Genomic DNA, 17,778 nt, shown 5'->3' with positions numbered 1-17,778 from the left:
TAATGTCGTGTGGCAGACACTATTCCAGGTGCTGGGGATACAGCAGTTTATTAAACAGACAAAAATGGGGGCGCCTGGGTGGCTCAGTTGGTTAAGCGACTGCCTTCGGCTCAGGTCATGATCCTGGAGTCCCGCATCCGGCTCCCTGCTCAGCGGGGAGTCTGCTTCTCCCTCTGACCCTCCTCCCTCTCATGCTCTCTGTCTCTCATTGTCTCTGTCTCAAATAAATAAATAAATAATCTTTAAAAAAAAACAGACAAAAATGTCTGCATCGTGGAGCTTACATTCTGGTGAGAGGAGATAGTATTTTAGGTGGTAATAATGGCTGTGGAGAAACATAAAGCAGGGGATGCAGATAGGGAATCTTTGAGGTGAGATTGCAGTTTTTAAAAGGATAAGCAGAGAGGGCTGGTGAAGGTGATATTTGAGTCAAGACCTAAAGCAGGTCCTCAGGTGAGTCATGAAGACATCTGATAGAGTGCATTGCATGCAGATGAGTAAATGCAAAGGTCCTAGGGTGGAAGCATGCCTGGTGTGTTGTAGGACCTGTACAAAGGCCAGAGGGGCTGGGGACGAAGGTGGGAGTGGTATGGAAAGGAGATCAGAGGGGTCTGTAGGGCTTTGCAGTCCACTGGAAAACCTTTAGCTGGTACTGAGGGACATGGGGAGGTAATGATATCTGGCCTAGTTGCCTAGTCTTTGGCTTGAGAATAGATTGTAGGGCAATAAAGGCAGAAGAAGGAAGATAACCAAAGAAGCTACTGCAATAATCAAGAAGACAGATGATGGTGCTTGGGACCAAGGTGGGAGCAGGATTTGCTGCCAGATTGGATGCGGGGTAAAAATTGAGGCATCAGGGTGACTCTAAGGTTTCTGGCTTGAGCAAATGAAAGTATAGAGTCACCATGTTCAGACATGGGAGGACAGCTGAAAGAAAAGGTTTGGGACGGGGTAACAATCAGGAGCTCAGTTCTAGACCGGTGAAGCTTGAGATGCCTAGTAGATGTTAAGGAGGTGAGGTCAAGCTGACATTTAGGTGTTTGAGTTTGGAGTTCAAGTGAGAAATCTGGGGTTCATTGTATAGATGTCGTTTATTCTTTTTTTTTTTAATAGAAAATTTCAAACACAAAGATAGAATAGCGCAGTGATCCCCTATCTACCCACCATTGAGCTTCAACAACCATTGCTTTCTGCAGTTTCCAGATAGTATTTTAAGCCTTGAGACTGGATGATATCTCCATGGGAGTGAGTGTAGAGAGGTAAGCGAAGAGGGTGACCAAGTCCTGGACCATTCCAGTATTAAAGGGTTGAGAAGATGAGGAGGAACCAGCAAAGGAGACTGAGGATAAGCAAGTCAGTGAAGTAGGAGGAAAACCAGATTATGGTATCCTGGAAGCCAAGTGAAGAAACAAGTAATTCCCAAATGATGATGTAATTACAGTATGATAAATGCTGAGGAAGAAAAATAAGTGTGCAATGAGAATGTGTAACATGAGAACTAACCTAGTCTGGGGATCAGGGAAGGCCTCCTGGAGGAGGTGGTATTTCAGCTCCATCCTCCCTCATCCTCTCTATCTCCAATTAAAATCCTGCTTTCTCCATCTTGCTTCCACTCTGACCACCAGCCCCTTTTTTCCTGGGGTGGCTTTAACGAGGACTATGGGTCAGCCACTAGGGGGCCGTAGGGACACCATGATGAGAAAGATAATTCCCGCCTTCAGAGAGCTTGTATTCTAGTGAGGAGACAGACAAGCAAACCAGTTTGTTTCAGTGTACTAAGTGCCGCCATCACATAATCACTGTAGGCCTTGAGGGCACATAACTCTGCCTGGTGGGGGAGTCAGAAAGGCTTCCTGGAGGAACACGTGAGTGGAGAATGGAGTGGAAATTGGACCCCCTTGTTACCTCTCCCCATACCCTTCAGCCTGGCTTGGACCTTTCCAGTGTTAACCCGTTGCCTGCGTGCTTGGCCTTCAAATCTTGTCTGAGATCCCTAGCCCAGCCTAAATCCTGACTTCAGGGCTGGACTTGGCTCTCTCTTTCTCTCCCAATATGAACTGGTCCAGCCTGGGTTCCCTGAAGCCCCCCTTCTGACCTGCTCTGCCACCCTCTGTTCTGGCACTGATCTGTCCTCCTGAGAACTTCCAGAGATTCCTGCTTCCTTCACCCCTTTGGGATTCAAAGTGGCCTAAGGAATCTCCTTAGGGAAAAGTGATACCTGAGGCAGGACAGGACACACATTAAGAGCATGTGGGTAAATCAGTAACCAAAGCCTGCAGAATAGAAATATCTTGCAATCAAGTTAAAGCCAGGAGGGGAGGAAATGCATCTATCTTGTTCACCAGGAATTTCCAGTTACCCTAACAAAGTGCATGGCAGGAAATAAGTGTTCAGTAAATGTTGAATGAATAGTTCTTACAAGATTTCAGTTCCCTACAGCCAGCTCTAAGCTGCCCTCCTAACTCCTGCCTAATTTTCCTAGCTCCTAACCAGGTGCAAAATGCCTTCCTCAGACCTGGCATTCAAGAGGATCCTTTGCAAAGATTTTCATAGGACCTCTTGATGGCTCTTTGAGAATCAGGTGCAAGCAGTCTGTTTCGCTGCCAGGCTCTTCGTGCATAAAATTCCAAGCACAAGCAACTGTTGGTATTCTCCCCGTTGGTGCCCTCGGCTTCTGGAGCCAGCACGTTCCAAGGCCCGAGGAAGCCGCGGCGGAGGACAGCCCTGTAATCCATCTGCTCCCACACTTCTTTCCCCTCCCGCCTGCTCGCTCCCCGCCCAGTGGCAGGCGGGCATGTGCCGGCGTCTGCGCCCCCTCCCGGGAACCCGGGGCTGCTGTCTGCGCGCTGTGGACCGACTGCCCAGGAAGGGAAATCCCGGAGGAAGCCATTGTTGTTAAGTCCCCTGTTGTCGTCATCGGCTAAGGCGTGCCTAGAAGCCCCTACCCCGCACAGGGCTCCGCGGTTTCTCCCCATTCTCGAGCTCGCCTGCCCGCGCCGCTTCGGGCGAGGCTACAGCGTCCCAGGCCTGGAGTGCGCGGTGGCCTCTCCGCAGCCCAGCTCCAGGGCTCTCAGAATTGGGGAAGCCCCAGGCCCGGTGCGAGCTTCGAAAACCGACGGCGCCTAGCGGGACTTGCCGGGGCCCTGACCTAGGCGGACGGGGCACGAGTTCCACCCCGCTCTACCAAGGACCTACAAGGTGACCTTGGCCGGTGGCTTCCCCTCTCGCTACCTCAGTTTGCACCCCCGCGACCCGAGGAAGGAGCTGAGGCTCCACTCCTCTAGGGGAGGTTGGAGGGAGAGAGGACCCCCACCCTCACTCCCTCGCCCCTCGCCTTGCGTGGGCTTTGGGCTGAGCCTTCTGCGGAGAGTAGTGGGGAGGGTGCCGAATAAAGGCTGGCGCTGGCCCCGGGCGCGGCGTGGGTGGAGACGCGGCGCCGGGGGCTCGCGCAGACCCTTTGGTTCTTCCGTTCCGCACCGTTCCCCAGCGCAGTACGCTCCCTTCGTGCAAGCCGCCCGCAAACCTTGGCAAGGGCCTCACTCTCCCCCGCCTGAGCAGCCAGCCCGCCGCCCAGCTTGCCTAATCCGTTCAAGCCTCACCTCCTCCGCGAAGCTCTCCCGGGTTAACCCCATCTCTTCCAACCACTCTGTCTGGCACGTGCTCCTAGTGTTTGTTTGTTCCGGGTTTTTGGGGGGAAGTGTACACGCAGTCGCAATGTTTGGGATAATAACGTTGGGGCGAAGTGTCTGTCCCCGGAACCCCAAATGAAGGACCCCCAGTGTGTTCCTCAGGAAGGGTGCCCGTGGATGGGTTTCTCTCCTGGACTCACCAACCGCTCCCACCCTCCACGCTTCCCCATCCAAGCTCACTTTTCTCCCTCCTCCTCCAGACCCTCCTCCTCACAGAGTGTCACAGCTTGGAGGGCACAATGCAATCCCCACCCCCATTTCCTTCTACAGTGACGGCAGGTGTGAGGGCCAGAGAGCTTCGAGCATTTGAAGGTTTGACTCCGGGCTCAGCCACCCACTTTGCTGTAAGTCACTCCTTCCCCTGGGTTTTAATTAAAATGAGGCAAAATAAGGTAATGCCCAGCCAGGTGCTAGAGGTTCGGAGGTAAAGAATCACCTGCTGACAAGCTGCAGCCTCCCTCCAAGAACAGTGGGCTTGTGACCAGAGATGTGGCATCGCTCCTTCCTCCTCTCGTTGCCCCAGCCTGTGGCGCGCGCTGTCTTCAGTCGCCAGTGCGGTGCCCTGAACTGGAGAGGGAAAGAAGATGATGTTCCAGTCCCAGCGTTTTATTCACCGGCTGCCTGACCCTAGACGCTCCTTCCTCTGGAACTCAGTTTACTCATCCGAAAAATAGGGATAGTAATGGATTGGAGGAGAACAGGAAGCTTTTGTCACCCAAACTCTCTATAAAAATAAATGATAATGAGCGGTACAGTGCTTGGCAGCAGATTTTGCATGCAAATTCCGACCCCACATCCTCCACAGAGGGGTTTCTGGCCGGGGTCCCTGGAGTTCTCCCGGATGTGTCACTGCTCACCCCACACTCTTTCTGGTTCTCTCGAGCTAGGTAATGGACCCACACCTGTTTCTGCCTCCGTGGGGGGGGCTGGACGACACCCCCCACCCCGTGCAGGCTTGCAAAGGGAGGTGTTCCTTGGGAGAAGGTTGGTCGGGAGGTGCCGAGGCTTGAGGAGCTTGGCTTGGAACCCGCGGGCGGGACTTGGGTGGGGGCGGGGCTATGGAGATTAGGCATTCTCTAGAACCCTGCGGCGGCGCAGAGGGCTCCGGTCGCCCCCACCTGGCTCTGGCACTGGGAAATGGGGCTTTGGTTATGGGGGCGGGGCTCCAGGGCGGGGCTTAGGCGTGGGGGAGAGGCCCGGGGACCTGGAGGCGGGGCTTGGGGAGCTCGCCCCACACGGGGCGGGGCTCCAAAGGCCGCGGGATCTGCAGTTCGGACTCCCCGCGCCACAGTCGCTGCAGTTCGCTCGACTCTGGTGGCCCCGCGGCCCTGCGGGGAGTCCGGGGGTCGGCTGGCCGCTCGGACTTGGTGCAGGGCCGGCCCCGCCTCTCCCTTCCTCGGTGGGGCCTAGACGGTCGGGGCCGCGGTGACATGGAGCCCTCTCCTGCCACGGGGGGATCGGAGACCACTCGCCTGGTGAGCCCCCGAGACCGCGGCGGCGCCGGTGGCGGCCTGCGCTTGAAGAGGTAGGACAGACCTGGGCCGGCCCTCAGCCCGGGGGCGCCACCCTCCTGCCATCCGTCCATTTCGTTGTCTCCCCCGGCGTGGCCCCGGCTGGCCACCCCAGCGCACCGCCAAGTCCCTCGGCTTCGCGGCGCCCGGCTCTGTCCTCTCCGGCCACCCCGCCAGAACCACCCCCACCCCCGACCCTCCCAGCAGTCCGCTATGCCTCCTCCCGGCCACGCTCTTTTTCTCGGTCCCGCAAAACGGCTCCCCCGGCCGGTCCCCCAAGCCTCCGGACCCCTCTGCCGCCCTCGCCGCATCCGACTTCCCCGTGAGCAACTGCCCCTCCGTCGGACCGGAGTCCACGCCAGTTGCCCCGAAGTCTGCATTGCTCCAGCGCCCTGGCGTTGGGAGCATCTCGCCGCCCAGGCTTCGGAGCCCCCGCTGCAGGCCCCTGGCCCTTCCCTCTGTGCGCCCGGGCTCGGGGCGCCCCCTCCAGCCACAGCCAGCTGTGCGCACCCAGGCCGAAGATGGGCCCGGGCTCCACGGAGGTTCTTCCGGGGCCCTGGGGGACGGCGGCCGCTGGGAAGCGAGGGGGTGGCAGGGAAGGAGCAGGTGCGGTCTGCGCGGCAGGGGGTATTCCCGGCTCCGCACAGACGGGGCCGGGGGCGGCGAGGTGTGAAATGAGGCGCGCGGAGCCGCCGGGACAGCGGGCCGGGGGCGGCCGGAGAACCTCCTCCGCGTCCCGCCGGCCTCCCGCGCCCGGCGCCCGCCAGCTCTGTCCGCCTTGTCCCTCGGAGCGGCCGTGCCAGGCCCATCCTGGCCACCTCCGCTGGCCATTTTGTCTGCTGGCTGACCGTCCGTTTGTCTCGGAAATTTGACAGGCTCTCTGGCTTTTTCTCTTCGGCTTTTTCTCTTTCTTCATTTATCCCAATCGTTTTGTTTCCCTCCGAGCACCTTTCCCTTTGTCTCTGATGTGGTGCCTCTGTGTGTTTCTCGCTCTTTCTCTGGGTGGGGGCCGTAAACCTGGGTGGGTGGGGAAGTGGAACAGAAGGGAGGACAGACTTCCCGTCTGACTCCTTCCTGCAGGGGACTGCAGACATGGGCAGCTGTGGAGGCTCCAGCCGAGGCAGGGGCATCTCTTCACAGATCCGTTTGACTCTGCTTCAGGCCGCGGTCTCCTCCCCACAGTTCCCCTCTACCCCACTCAATATTACTTGTTGTTTGTTGGGGGTTTCAGAGCGCCAGGGAGAGAAAACTGCTTCTCCTCTCTAAACAGCATGTAGCCCCCCACCCACATATACACCCACCCACACCAACAATGAGCCTTCTTTTTTTTTTTTAATGTATTTTTTAAGAAGTAGGCTCGACGCCCAACGTGGAGCTTGAACTCATGACCCTAAGATTAAGAGTCGCATGCTCTACCAACTGAGCCAGCCAGGCACCCCAACAATGAGGCTTCTTTAGTGCCCAATTCATGCAGAACAAAAGGGAGCAGCCTGTTGATGGGTGGCTACCTTGATGACTGGGTACTCTATGCCTTACAAAAAAGGCATCTTGCCCATTGCCCCAAAGCCACGCAGCCTCTGCTTGCTATCCAGACCCGCATCTCTGACTCCCAGCTCATTTTCATTCTCATATGACCATTAGTCACCAAATCCTGCAGTATTTTCTGAAAGAGGCTCTTCCCTAACCTACCTGCCCCTCCTTTAAAATTCGGTGCAGGGAATCTGTGGCCTGCTCTATTCTGGACCCTTCCATCTCCGCTCCTCTCCCTCTCCCAGACTAATATACATCAGCAAGGTCATCTCAGGGCTGGGGAAAGATATGTGAAATCAATCAGTGTATCTCCCTTGATGTTCCTTTGAGCCCTCGTTTTCCTCCTCAGCCCTTGCCCTGGCTCCTGACACTTAAAACTCCTAGCCACTTATCTTGTCATTGACATCCCATGTGTCTGGAGCCCCCTTCTTCACCTAGGTCTCATGTTAAACATCTCTTCCTCTGTGAAGTTGTCCTCACCCTCATCCCAGGTGGTTACTCCCTCCCTGGTGCTCCAAAGTCCTTCATTCATAATCCTCCTGGCCCCAGCCTCTCCTTGCCTAGTAAGTCATTTGTGACACATTTGTCTCTCCCACTAGACTGGGTTTCCATGCCTGCCACCTGAGTCCCGGGCACCCAACTATGTGTGTATCTCACTGAAGAATGAGGATGGGTTTCAAAGCCACCCTCATCTCTCTGTCTCCTCTGCAAACACACCCAGCATCTCATCATACACATTGAGATTCTAAGTCTTGGAAGAAAATTCCAAGAAATTAATCTACCTGCCAGCACTCGGATCTTCCCTACAAGCACCAAATTTGTCCCCACCTCCCTCACACCTCAATTCACCCACTTGGCAGAGCTTTTCTCAGCCAGAAGGCCCCAGGCCTCCCTCCTCACTTTACTGCTGTGACCATGTTTCTATCTGGAGCCTCTGATTCACTCATGGGTATTCTTGTCACACCTCCATGAGTACTTCTACGACTGTATTTTCTATTTAGGTCTTTTGTTCTATGGAAGGTTCTGGCCTTGCTGGGGTTCAGGTTGGGTAGTTGTGGGGGTGAGAATTGGGCCAGCATGAACCTAAAACTTAGCCTGAATTCCATCTCTGGCACCCCAGGTGAGGCTCCAGCCCCGTTCATTTATCAAAGGAGGCTTATGGCACCGCACAGTTAAGGTGGTCTCCGCTGGGTGCTTCTGATCGGGCCGGAGTCCAGCTAACATGTGGCAACCTTCAAACCCAGTGCTCCTACCCACTGCCTCCCCAGCCACAGCAGTCTGCACTTCGTCCTCCCCATGACAACCCCAGCTCTGGGATCTGGGACCTCAGACTTTTTGGGACCCACCGTTCCACTCCTCTCTTAAATGGCCACGTTTCAGCTGCATGTCTAGATGGGGAAGGGGAAGGATCTGGAGTGGAGGCACTGGGAGATGGATCTCGGAGGGAGGCCCTAAGGCCAGGATCATGTGCTCACCCTTTGACACCACCTTGCCTTCATATTGCCTCTGCCTGGCATGTTCACCCTGTCTTTACCCAAACCCTCCCCATCCTTCAAGGCCCTTCTCATGGCGCCCCCTTCAGTTTCCCTGACTTCACTCCAATTCATCTTCTCCAAGCCCCAAAAGCACTTTGTTTTATGGCAATAGCTACTTTCTTGCTACAGAGCATAGCACCTAGGTACACCTTTGTCTTGTCCACCGAAAGCTCCCAGAGGTCAGCAAGATCCTGCTCATTTTGTGCTCCTTATGGTGCCTATCCATGCATTATGGTGGAATCTACTCTCTACCATGAACTAGCTATGTGGCCCCCCTATGTCCTCTCCCTCTCTGAGCCTCATACTTGTAATTTCTGTAAAAAGCATTAGACTAGACCATCTCTACGGTGCTTTCCAGCTGCGAAATGCTATGGCTCTGTGTATGAAAGGAAAGGGAGGCTGGGGTCTGAGCTGTCTGTTTAGCCCCCATCTCTCATGTGGCCCTCTGTTCCCGAGGCTCCCAGGTTTGACCGGGCCTTGGGACGGGCAGAGGGAGTGTTGGGCCACAGCTGACAAAGCCCGTCTAGCGGAACGGAGGACCTGGGAGTGAGGAACAGGTCAGCCCGTGGCCCAGCCCCAGGTTGAATGGCGCTGCCTGCCCCAGTCTCTTCACAGAGCCCTCGGAGCCCCTCCCCGAGGAACCCAAACCTGTGGAGATGCCCTTCCACCATTGCCACAGGGACCCCCTGCCACAGCCGGGCCTCACCCCTGAGAGGCTGCAGGCACAGAGACAGCTCTGTGCTGCCTGTGCCGTGTGCTGTGTTTTCATGGCTGGGGAGGTGGTCGGTAAGTCAGAGAGCGGCTCCGCCAACCCCATCCTCTCGACCCCTGCCTAAGCCACTCTCCACCCAGAGTCCCAGCAGTGTTCCCGGAGGGGGGCGGGGGCAGAGATGCTGAGAAGGGGATGCCTGCAGTGGGGACGTGGGTGCCTAGGACTCAGGAAGTGGGAGAGGGTGGGGGATAGAAGCAGGGGGAATTCAGGGCCACGTCTGGGGCTGAGGGCCAGGGCTGGCTTCTCAGCATTAGCTAGACTTTTAGAAGTCCTATATTTCTTAACATTAAAATGTGTCATTATAGAAAATCTAGAAAATGTGGATGAGTGAAAAGAAGCCGATAAACCCCCCCCTATAATCCCATCACCAAGGAAGAACGCAGTTCACATTTGGGTGCAGGTCCCCCCAGCCTCCTTCCCGGCTTCTACACACGCCGCGGTGCTCGCTACTTCCCAACTGGACCCAGACCGCTCACTGCTTTACGCTTGCAGGGGGCTATTTGGCGCACAGCCTGGCCATTATGACCGATGCAGCCCACCTGCTGGCGGATGTGGGCAGCATGATAGGCAGCCTCTTCTCTCTTTGGCTCTCTACCCGTCCAGCCACCCGCACCATGACCTTTGGCTGGCACCGCTCAGGTAAGGCCTTGTGTGGCCCTGTGAGCCTCTAATCTTACCAGAAGGTACCTCCTAGGGTCCCGGGCAGGTGTCTGATAGCTTGTCTCCCCCTGCAGAGACTCTGGGGGCTTTGGCCTCTGTGGTCTCCCTCTGGATGGTCACTGGCATCCTCCTGTACCTGGCCTTCATCCGCCTGCTGCACAGCGACTACCACATCGAGGGGGGTGCCATGCTGCTGACTGCCAGCATCGCAGTCTGCGCCAACCTGCTGTACGTTCCAGTGAAGCAGGCACCATGCGGGACTCAGGGCGAGGGGGGCTTCTCCAGGGTGGGAGAGCCGGCTCTCTCCCCGCGCGACAGGCACGCACACGCACACACAGTTCTCACCCGTCGCCTGCCCTAGGGCCGCCTGAGGACAGACAGGGGAGAGAGCCGGAATCCAGAGTCAGCAGACATTTACCGAGGGCCTACTGTGTACCAGCCACCCTGCCGGGGGCTTTCATCAGCACTGTCTCATTTGAGGCCCCCAACCACCCCCGTGAGGTAGACAGTATCGGCCCTAGTATACAGTTAAGGACACAGGACCCGAGAGGTGGCCAGGTGTAAGTAGCAGGGTCAGGATCTGAATCCATGAATCCATGTCTCCAGCACCAAGTACGGTATTTTCCCCCCCAGGCTGCACGATTTGTGTCCCTTGGCCAATGTCGTCTTCCTCCTGGGGCTGGGAAAGTAGGGAGAAAATAGGTGGAGAAAGGGCTCCTGGGGAGGTGAGGTGGAGAGATGTGGAAAGAGGGCAGACGAGGCCAGGAACAGGCCACCCGGGCTGAGCTGCTCTGCTTCCCCCTCAGAATGGCGTTTGTGCTGCACCAGGCCGGGCCCCCGCACAGCCATGGGTCTAGGGGGGCGGAGTATGCGCCGCTGGAGGAGGGGCCGGGGGAGCCCCTGCCCCTCGGGAACACCAGCGTCCGGGCAGCCTTTGTGCATGTGCTGGGGGACCTCCTGCAGAGCCTTGGGGTACTGGCCGCCTCTGTCCTCATCTACTTCAAGGTACTGTGCACGCAGGCCTGCCCCAGGCTTCCTCCCCCAGCTCCACGCCCCGGCCCCCTCCTTGCACCCTCGGCCTCCCTCCCCGCCTCCAGCTCCCAGCTCCCCAGAACTCCCTGGGGCATGGTCCCATTCCCCTCAGCAGGGCTCCCAGGAGCCTCTCAGGTCCTGTTTGTCCCAGACACCCCTAGGTCTTCCTCTGGAGGGTTCCTGTTTCCTGGGCTTAGAGGTCTCTTTCTTTACAGCCTCAGTACAAGGCAGCAGACCCCATCAGCACCTTCCTCTTCTCCATCTGTGCCCTTGGATCCACGGCTCCCACCCTCCGAGATGTTCTTCGTGTCCTCATGGAAGGTAAATCAGATGCCACTTCTCCCCACCCGGGGCCCTCTCTGACCTCACTCCAGCTCAGAGCCACCTCTTTTCTCTCAAGAGAGTGTCGGGAGAAGGCCTGGGTCCTGGGGTCTATTGCTGGAAGGAGATTCAGGCACAGGGTGAATTGTGGAGGTTAATGCTGAGCAGTTACAGGATGGGGGAGGTAGAGTCTGGTGAGGGGCCGCCCTTGGGCAGGAGCGGCCTTGGCAGTAAGGCGTGGCTGGTGCTGCTTGCAGGATCCCCCCGAAGTGTGGGGTTTGAGCCCGTACGGGACACACTGTTGTCAGTGCCAGGAATCCGGGCAATTCATGAGCTGCACCTGTGGTCCCTTACGCTTACTTACCATGTTGCCTCCGCACACCTGGCCATTGGTGAGTCCACACTGGCCCTAGCCAGTTACCTCCTAGAAATGTTTTCCCCCCCCCCCCCCCCCCCCCCCGCCCCCCCCCCCCTTCCAAACCTAGGAAGATAGACTGAATTGCTGGGATTGCAATTCCAGCTCTCTTTCTTGATCTGTCTCTGACACACATGTGCGTGTTGGAGACAAGGCACCCTGGACAGGGTATTCTGGTGGGGGTGGGGATCGCCCTCTCTGAAGTAGTGCAGAGAACCAGCAACCCTTTAAAAGATCACTAGTACCGGGCGCCTGGTTGGCTCAGTTGGTTAAGCGACTGCCTTCGGCTCAGGTCATGATCCTGGAGTCCCGGGATCGAGTCCCGCATCGGGCTCCCTGCTCGGCAGGGAGTCTGCTTCTCCCTCTCCCACTCCCCCTGCTTGTGTTCCCTCTCTCGCTGTGTCTTTATAAATAAATAAATAAATTTAAAAAAATAAAAAAAATAAAAAAAATAAAAGATCACTAGTACCAACAGGTCGAGCAACGGGGCACAGTTAGGTAAGTGGTGACCGTGACGTATGACGGAACTATTCAAACTGATGATGATGAACACTGTGTGGCAACTAGGAAAAATGTTTATGGTATAATGCTAAGAGAAAAAAGCTGAATGTAAAATTATATCTACATTATGATTCAACTATTAAAAATATATATGGTGACTCACAAGCTGACAAAGGATTTTTGAGTTTCTTCCAGATGCAAGAAGCAATCAGAGACATGCAATTTGGATGCCAAAAATATTATACTTTGTGGGATAGTTGATGGTAACTCTAGAGGGACAATGGGAGAAAATATTTAACATCTGGATTGTCTTGGAGAATCGGGTGCTGTGGCTGCTGAAACATACAGCTGTATATGGATAGTCAAAGAGCAGAAGAGAATAGAAAAATAAGAATAGTCTGGCGTGTTAGCGTGGTGGCGTGGTTGATTAGGGGGTGAGTCTCTCCAACCTTTTCTTTGGCATTTTATGCTGTTCATACAATACAGAAAGAAAATAAAGCTCCTCACTCAAGCCTGGCTTTAATGCTGTGCAAGCCATAGGGTCCCCATGCACCGGTCCTTATCTCGGCCCCTGCCTGGTTCCCAACTCCCCTGGGAACCTGCTGCCTCTTATCACTCTCCCACAGACTCCACGGCTGACCCTGAAGCTGTCCTGGCTGAAGCTACAGCCCAGCTCCACTCCCGGTTTGGATTCTCCAGCTGCACCCTGCAGGTTGAGCAGTACCAGCCCGAGATGGCCCAGTGCCTGCGCTGCCGGGACCCCCCCCCAAGCCTGAGCCGAGGCCCCACCCTCACCCCACTGCCAGGCCCTGGCTCAGGCCCGGACTCTCAGTACCTGCCTCCCCGCTCTTGCAGAAGGGACAGAGCTGGGCCCGTACCCCTTCCTCTCTCCCTCCTTCCACCTGCCCACTCCCTAGCCCCCAGCCCCGGTGGGCAAGACCAAAGTGTGGGGGGTGTTGGGGGAGGCAGGGTTCAGGCTGAATGGGAATCAGTCGGTGGGGCTGTGTAGAAGTCCCTTGGTCCCCCCTCCCTGTGGTTTGGGGAGCACAAGCGTCCTTTCCATGCAGTTCATTTGTCTGTGTGGCAGACTGGCTGTCTGGCTGGGGGCATCTGCCTGTCTGTGTGCTGTTGGTGTGCCTATGCCTGGGGGAGGTCAGCAGGGGCCCCCTCCCCACATGGCCCTCGCTCTGTCTATGCAGGAGCCCCAAAGCCCGCACTTTGTGTGTTCGAGCCCTGTGATTTTGTCTCAGTGTGTGTGTGTGTGTGTGTGTGTGTTTCTTGGTGCTGTGGCCCGTGTGTCTCTGTGCCTATGTGGCTGTGCTATGGTCTGAGTCCGCACCATCCATGTGTCCTTTTCGGGGTCTGTCTGTCCATCCCTCTGTTGGTGCTGTGCCCTCGGCTATCCCAGAGAGAGGGAGGACGACTCCGCCGCAGCTCCGCCAATAAACTTGTGTCTAACTGCAGCTTTCAGTCCCTGTACTGACTCCTCAGGAGGGGGACAGAGTCCCGCAGCCAGAGTGACCTTCCACAGCCCTCCTACCTCCTACCCAGCCCCTCGGCCGTCTCTACCCTCCAGTATCCATTCCCATGTGGGCCAAAACCCACCAGTCTCTTTATTCCCGTCCCCTACTCCACAGCCTGGGTCTCTGGCTCAGGGAGAGCTCCCACATGCCCTGGGCTTGGTTGCAGGAGAAAGTTGGAAGGCAAGGAGCCAAGGGATCCTGGAGAGTCATTCCTAGAGACTCCTGCAGGCCATCGTGGCCTCGGGCTGGTCAGAGGGAAGCCTAGTCCCGTTGGGGGAGAGCGGTTGCACCACATGCCGATGTGGGCCTGGTTCCCAAGCTGCGGAAGGTGTTAGGGGGAGGGTTCCAACCCTGGCTGACAGCAGCCAACCCCGAGGCCAGTTTTGGCCTGCAGACGCCAAGGACCTCTTTTACCATTATTTCCCCTTTGCCTTAAAGTATCGTGTATTTTGACAGATTTAGTCTTTATAAGCCAAACTTAAAGGATTATCGTTACTATTCAGGGATCCCTTAAACTTAAGGGATTGTGGATTTTCTCTTTTAAGAACTCAAACTCTTCGTGCTTTGATTCTAGAGCTAGTGCTTTGGATCAGCAGGAGTTCACGGGCCTTGCCACCCTAGATGGATACAATTCCAGCCTGAAGCAAAGACGCTGAGCATTTTCATTAGCCTGTGCATACTTCTGCAAGGCTTTCCCCTGCATAATGGAAATAATCTTTATCAAAAAATGATATTTTAAAAAGTATTATAAAAGCAATATATGCTTGCTTTAAGAGTCCAACAAAGGAAAAGTGTATAAAGTAGAGAGTAAGTGTTTCCCCTATTCTACTATTCCCAGAGGTAACTGCTATTCACAGTTTGGAGTCTCTCTGCCCATATTTTTATGTATGTCCAAACAGTTCTATATAATAACATAGATGGGATCACTTTATAGGTAAGATCATGTAACCTGTTTGGTCTTTTTTTTAAGATTTTATTTATTTATTGGAGAGAGAGAGACACAGCGAGAGAGGGAACACAAGCAGGGCGAGTGGGAGAGGGAGAAGCAGGCTTCCCACTGAGCAGGGAGCCCGATGCGGGGCTCGATCCCAGGACCCCGGGATCATGACCTGAGCCGCAGGCAGACGCTTAATGACTGAGCCACCCAGGAGCCCCATGTAACCTGTTTTTATGATTCAACCATACATCCTGGATGCATCTTTCCATGTCAATACACATAGATCTCATTGCTCTGTGTAAGGTGAGGCTTTTGGACTCACGGAAAATAGGCCTCCCTACTCTGGTCTCCAGCTGCACTCCCCTCCCCCGCAGGCTGGGTGAGTCTCGGCTGTCTGGCTGGCTGGCTGGCTGGCTGGCCTCAGTCGAGTCAGGCGTGGGAGGCTGGGCTGAGGTGAAGGGCTGGCAGTCCATCACACTCCGTGTGCTGAGGCTGCCCCAGCTGCTCTCCATGCTTTGCTAGTTCCTGATACTTTCTCATTTTACGACTCCTTGATTATCGGCCCCAAGTGACAGGATGGGGGTTGGGAAGAGGGAGGAAATGGAGGATGGGGAAAATGAGGATGAGATTTTTCACCCTATGACCAGCCTGAAGCTGCAGCCCACTCTTTATCACAGTGCTGGGTCCCTTTGCAGGGGAGGGAACACAGTGTTCAGGGCGGAATGAGACCTCACAAAGATGCAGTCCATCTCTGCCCCACACTCTGGCAAGAGGAGGAAGCGGAAGCTAAGGCTCAGAGAAGGAAAATGACTTCCCCAAGGTCACCCAGCAGGTGACAGGGGCAAGAGCAGAGCCAGGGTTGTCACTCCCACTCAGGCCTCTTGGAAGCTCGGGTCCAGTTGAATTTCTCAGGAAACCTTTGTTCAGCTTTTTCAGCAACCTGCTGCCCCTGGCACGGGAGGTCCTGGGGCTCTGGACTCAGGCTTCTGGGTTCTGCCGTGGCCTTCTATTAATACACTGGTCTCTTTAACCTCTCTGCCTTCCTGCTTTCCTAATTATAAAAAGAAGGATCACATAGTACAGTGGGCTTGAATGTGTCCGGTAAATAGAGGGCATGTGGGAATAGCTTCTCTTGGGTGGAATCCAGGATGCAGGGGAGAGCTTTCAGGGGACCAGGATGATCCAGCACCCAGCAGGGACAGGGGCCCACATTTACTGAGCTTACACTGGTGCAAGGTGCCCTAGACGGTTTTACCAGCACTTTACAGATGGAGAAACTAAGGCATACCTGCCCAAGGTCATGCAGCTAATAACTGTCAGGATTGAGATGCAGATTCAGTTCTGGCTGCTCTAAACCTCCACCCTTTTTACATACCCCCCCACCCCCTTCCACCCATCTCCCAGTTTCAGGCTTTGCTCAGTCAGGGACTGGGAAGGACAGAAGGATCAGGAGCATTCTCCCTCATTCATACAGAGCTCTCCGGGGAGTTCAGGAAATCATTATCTGCAGGAGCTACCCGCATCCCCCCCCATTATCTCCCAACCCACCTCCACTTGCTTATCCAGAAGCTCCTTTCCTCTTGCTGCCCTTCCCTGATGATAAACTATGTGGTGGAGGGTGAGGTGAGGAGAAAGGGCCAGCGGGGAGGGGATGGAAGGGAAGGCCAGAGCAAGAGCAAAGCAGGGGAAGGGCCCATCCATCAGCCCAGCCCTGGCAGCTCTTTACACAGCCAGTTAGCCAGGGGATGGGAGGGGAGAGGGCCGCCTGTGAGGCAGACAGGGACCAGAGAAAGATGGGGTGGACGGGGGGAGCGAGGGACAGGCCGGTCATGCTGAGATGCAGTTGTCGGAGGGTTCGAGAGAGACGTGAGACCGAGGAGCAGACAGAAGAGCCAGAAGAGGGGTGTTTGGCTACGGGAAGGGGGCGTGGGAACATCCGGGCAGAAGGGCAGGCCCCGCCCCCTCGCTGTGGGGCTCACCTGCGGCCAGCTAGCCGGGGCGGGGCTGACCCTTCGAGTCCGGGTCCAAGGGCGAGACCTGAAGACCCAGCGGACCAGGGCCAGGAGGAAGCACAGGGTGATAAATTGGTGTCCTCCTCCTTCTGGTGACCCTGCTGCCTTTTCAGGAACTTCAGTGAGCTGGGAGCCCGTCCTGGCCGCCTTTAGCCAGACCATCCGAGGGGGAGCAGCGCCCCGCTGAGGCCCACGCCATGATAGCAGCAGAGGCGGCCCGAGGCTCCGGAGGATAGCTCCGGACCGGACCGAGGCTGGGTGGGAAGAGCCCTCGCCCTGTTCCTGGCAGATTCCCCCCACCCCTGTGTTGAACTGCATTTAGGGAGTTCCCTTTGTACTTGAAGGACTCTTTGTCCCTAACTCTCGGCGTTCCCAGGGCCTCCCCGTCCCTGGTTTGAGCCCCAGGGCCATCCCATCACCACCTGGCCAACACCTTCCAAGGGGTGATGGGCAGTGGGGCAGAGTCTGAGCCGATCATAAATGGTCCTACAAAGTGGGCCCTGTTGCTAGGACCAGCCGGAGAAAGTGGGCGGTGAGATCGCGCAGGAAGGAGGGGCCCAGGGTGGCCAGAGCCTGTGCCTCTCTCCTTCAGCCCCGCACTCCCTGCCCTCTCTCTGCCCCAGGGCCCCTCACGGCTCTCTGGCTACAGCATCCTAAAGCCCTGGGAAGCAGCCCCCTCTGGGCCTGCAGAAGCTCACCCAGAGAACGGGTCTCCTCCCTGTCAGGGCTGACCCTCTGCACTAGGCACCAGTGTAGAGGCCATGGTGGCCATCCCAGGGAGGGCAGATCTCATGGCCGCTCGTGGGCCATTCCCCTCCTCCCCTCCTGCGCCAGAACTTCCACTCCCTGTGGGAGACTTCCTGGTCAATTCCCAAGTGGGTGCCTCAGGACGGGAGAGAAGGAAAGTGGGGCCATCAACACCGTCTCCCTCCCTAGCGTAGTACTATGCTCCTAGGGGGAGGCTATAGGTTCCTTGAACAAGCCAGTTTCCATTCTTAAAGGGAAACAAAAGCTTCCCAGAATAGAGCAGGAAAGCACTGTGTAGGGGGCTTCCAGGTGCACCCCTTCTGAATTTTTGTCTCCAGTTTGGTGCTGTGCCCATGGCACCTGGTCCCAGGGATTTCTGCCTGACTTTCTGACCCAAACAGTCTGAACATTCAATCCCACTCTTGTTCTCTTTGGCTCAACCAAGACAGACTATAAATTTTAAAAGGACTGGAGCCAAAAACCTAAGGAGAAACAAAATTAAACCAAACCCAGGAAAGACAAGACAGAGCTCACCAAAACAAGCAGGTTTCAGGCCCTACACTAGCAAACTTGCTTTTCCTTGGCCCGGAGAT

General features: G+C 56.0%; 1 protein-coding gene across 1 annotated transcript; it reads left to right on the top strand.

Annotated features, from left to right (window-relative positions):
- The first annotated feature begins 4,943 nt into the window (after positions 1-4,943).
- Positions 4,944-13,423, top strand: SLC30A3 (solute carrier family 30 member 3). Its single transcript, XM_021697486.2, has 8 exons — positions 4,944-5,214; positions 8,870-9,051; positions 9,530-9,676; positions 9,772-9,925; positions 10,504-10,702; positions 10,945-11,050; positions 11,308-11,442; positions 12,593-13,423. Exons 1-8 carry the CDS (start codon positions 5,120-5,122, stop codon positions 12,973-12,975), a joined length of 1,401 nt encoding a protein of 466 aa, XP_021553161.2. The 5' UTR covers positions 4,944-5,119; the 3' UTR covers positions 12,976-13,423.
- Positions 13,424-17,778: the final 4,355 nt, after the last annotated feature.

Source organism: Neomonachus schauinslandi, chromosome 10 (genome assembly GCF_002201575.2).
Source record: "Neomonachus schauinslandi chromosome 10, ASM220157v2, whole genome shotgun sequence".
In the NCBI taxonomy this organism is placed as follows: Eukaryota; Metazoa; Chordata; class Mammalia; order Carnivora; family Phocidae; genus Neomonachus; species Neomonachus schauinslandi.
The sequence above is the reverse complement of the archived record's forward strand: the minus strand, read 5'-3'. Positions and strand labels throughout refer to the sequence as shown.

Excerpts from the sequence above, each read along its gene's own strand:
- SLC30A3 (XM_021697486.2), top strand. The coding sequence starts at position 5,120 with ATGGAGCCCTCTCCTGCCACGGGGGGATCGGAGACCACTCGCCTGGTG. Across the intron at positions 5,215-8,869 it reads GGCGGCCTGCGCTTGAAGAG|TCTCTTCACAGAGCCCTCGG; the intron begins GTAGGACAGACC and ends TGCCTGCCCCAG. Across the intron at positions 9,926-10,503 it reads GCAGTCTGCGCCAACCTGCT|AATGGCGTTTGTGCTGCACC; the intron begins GTACGTTCCAGT and ends CTTCCCCCTCAG.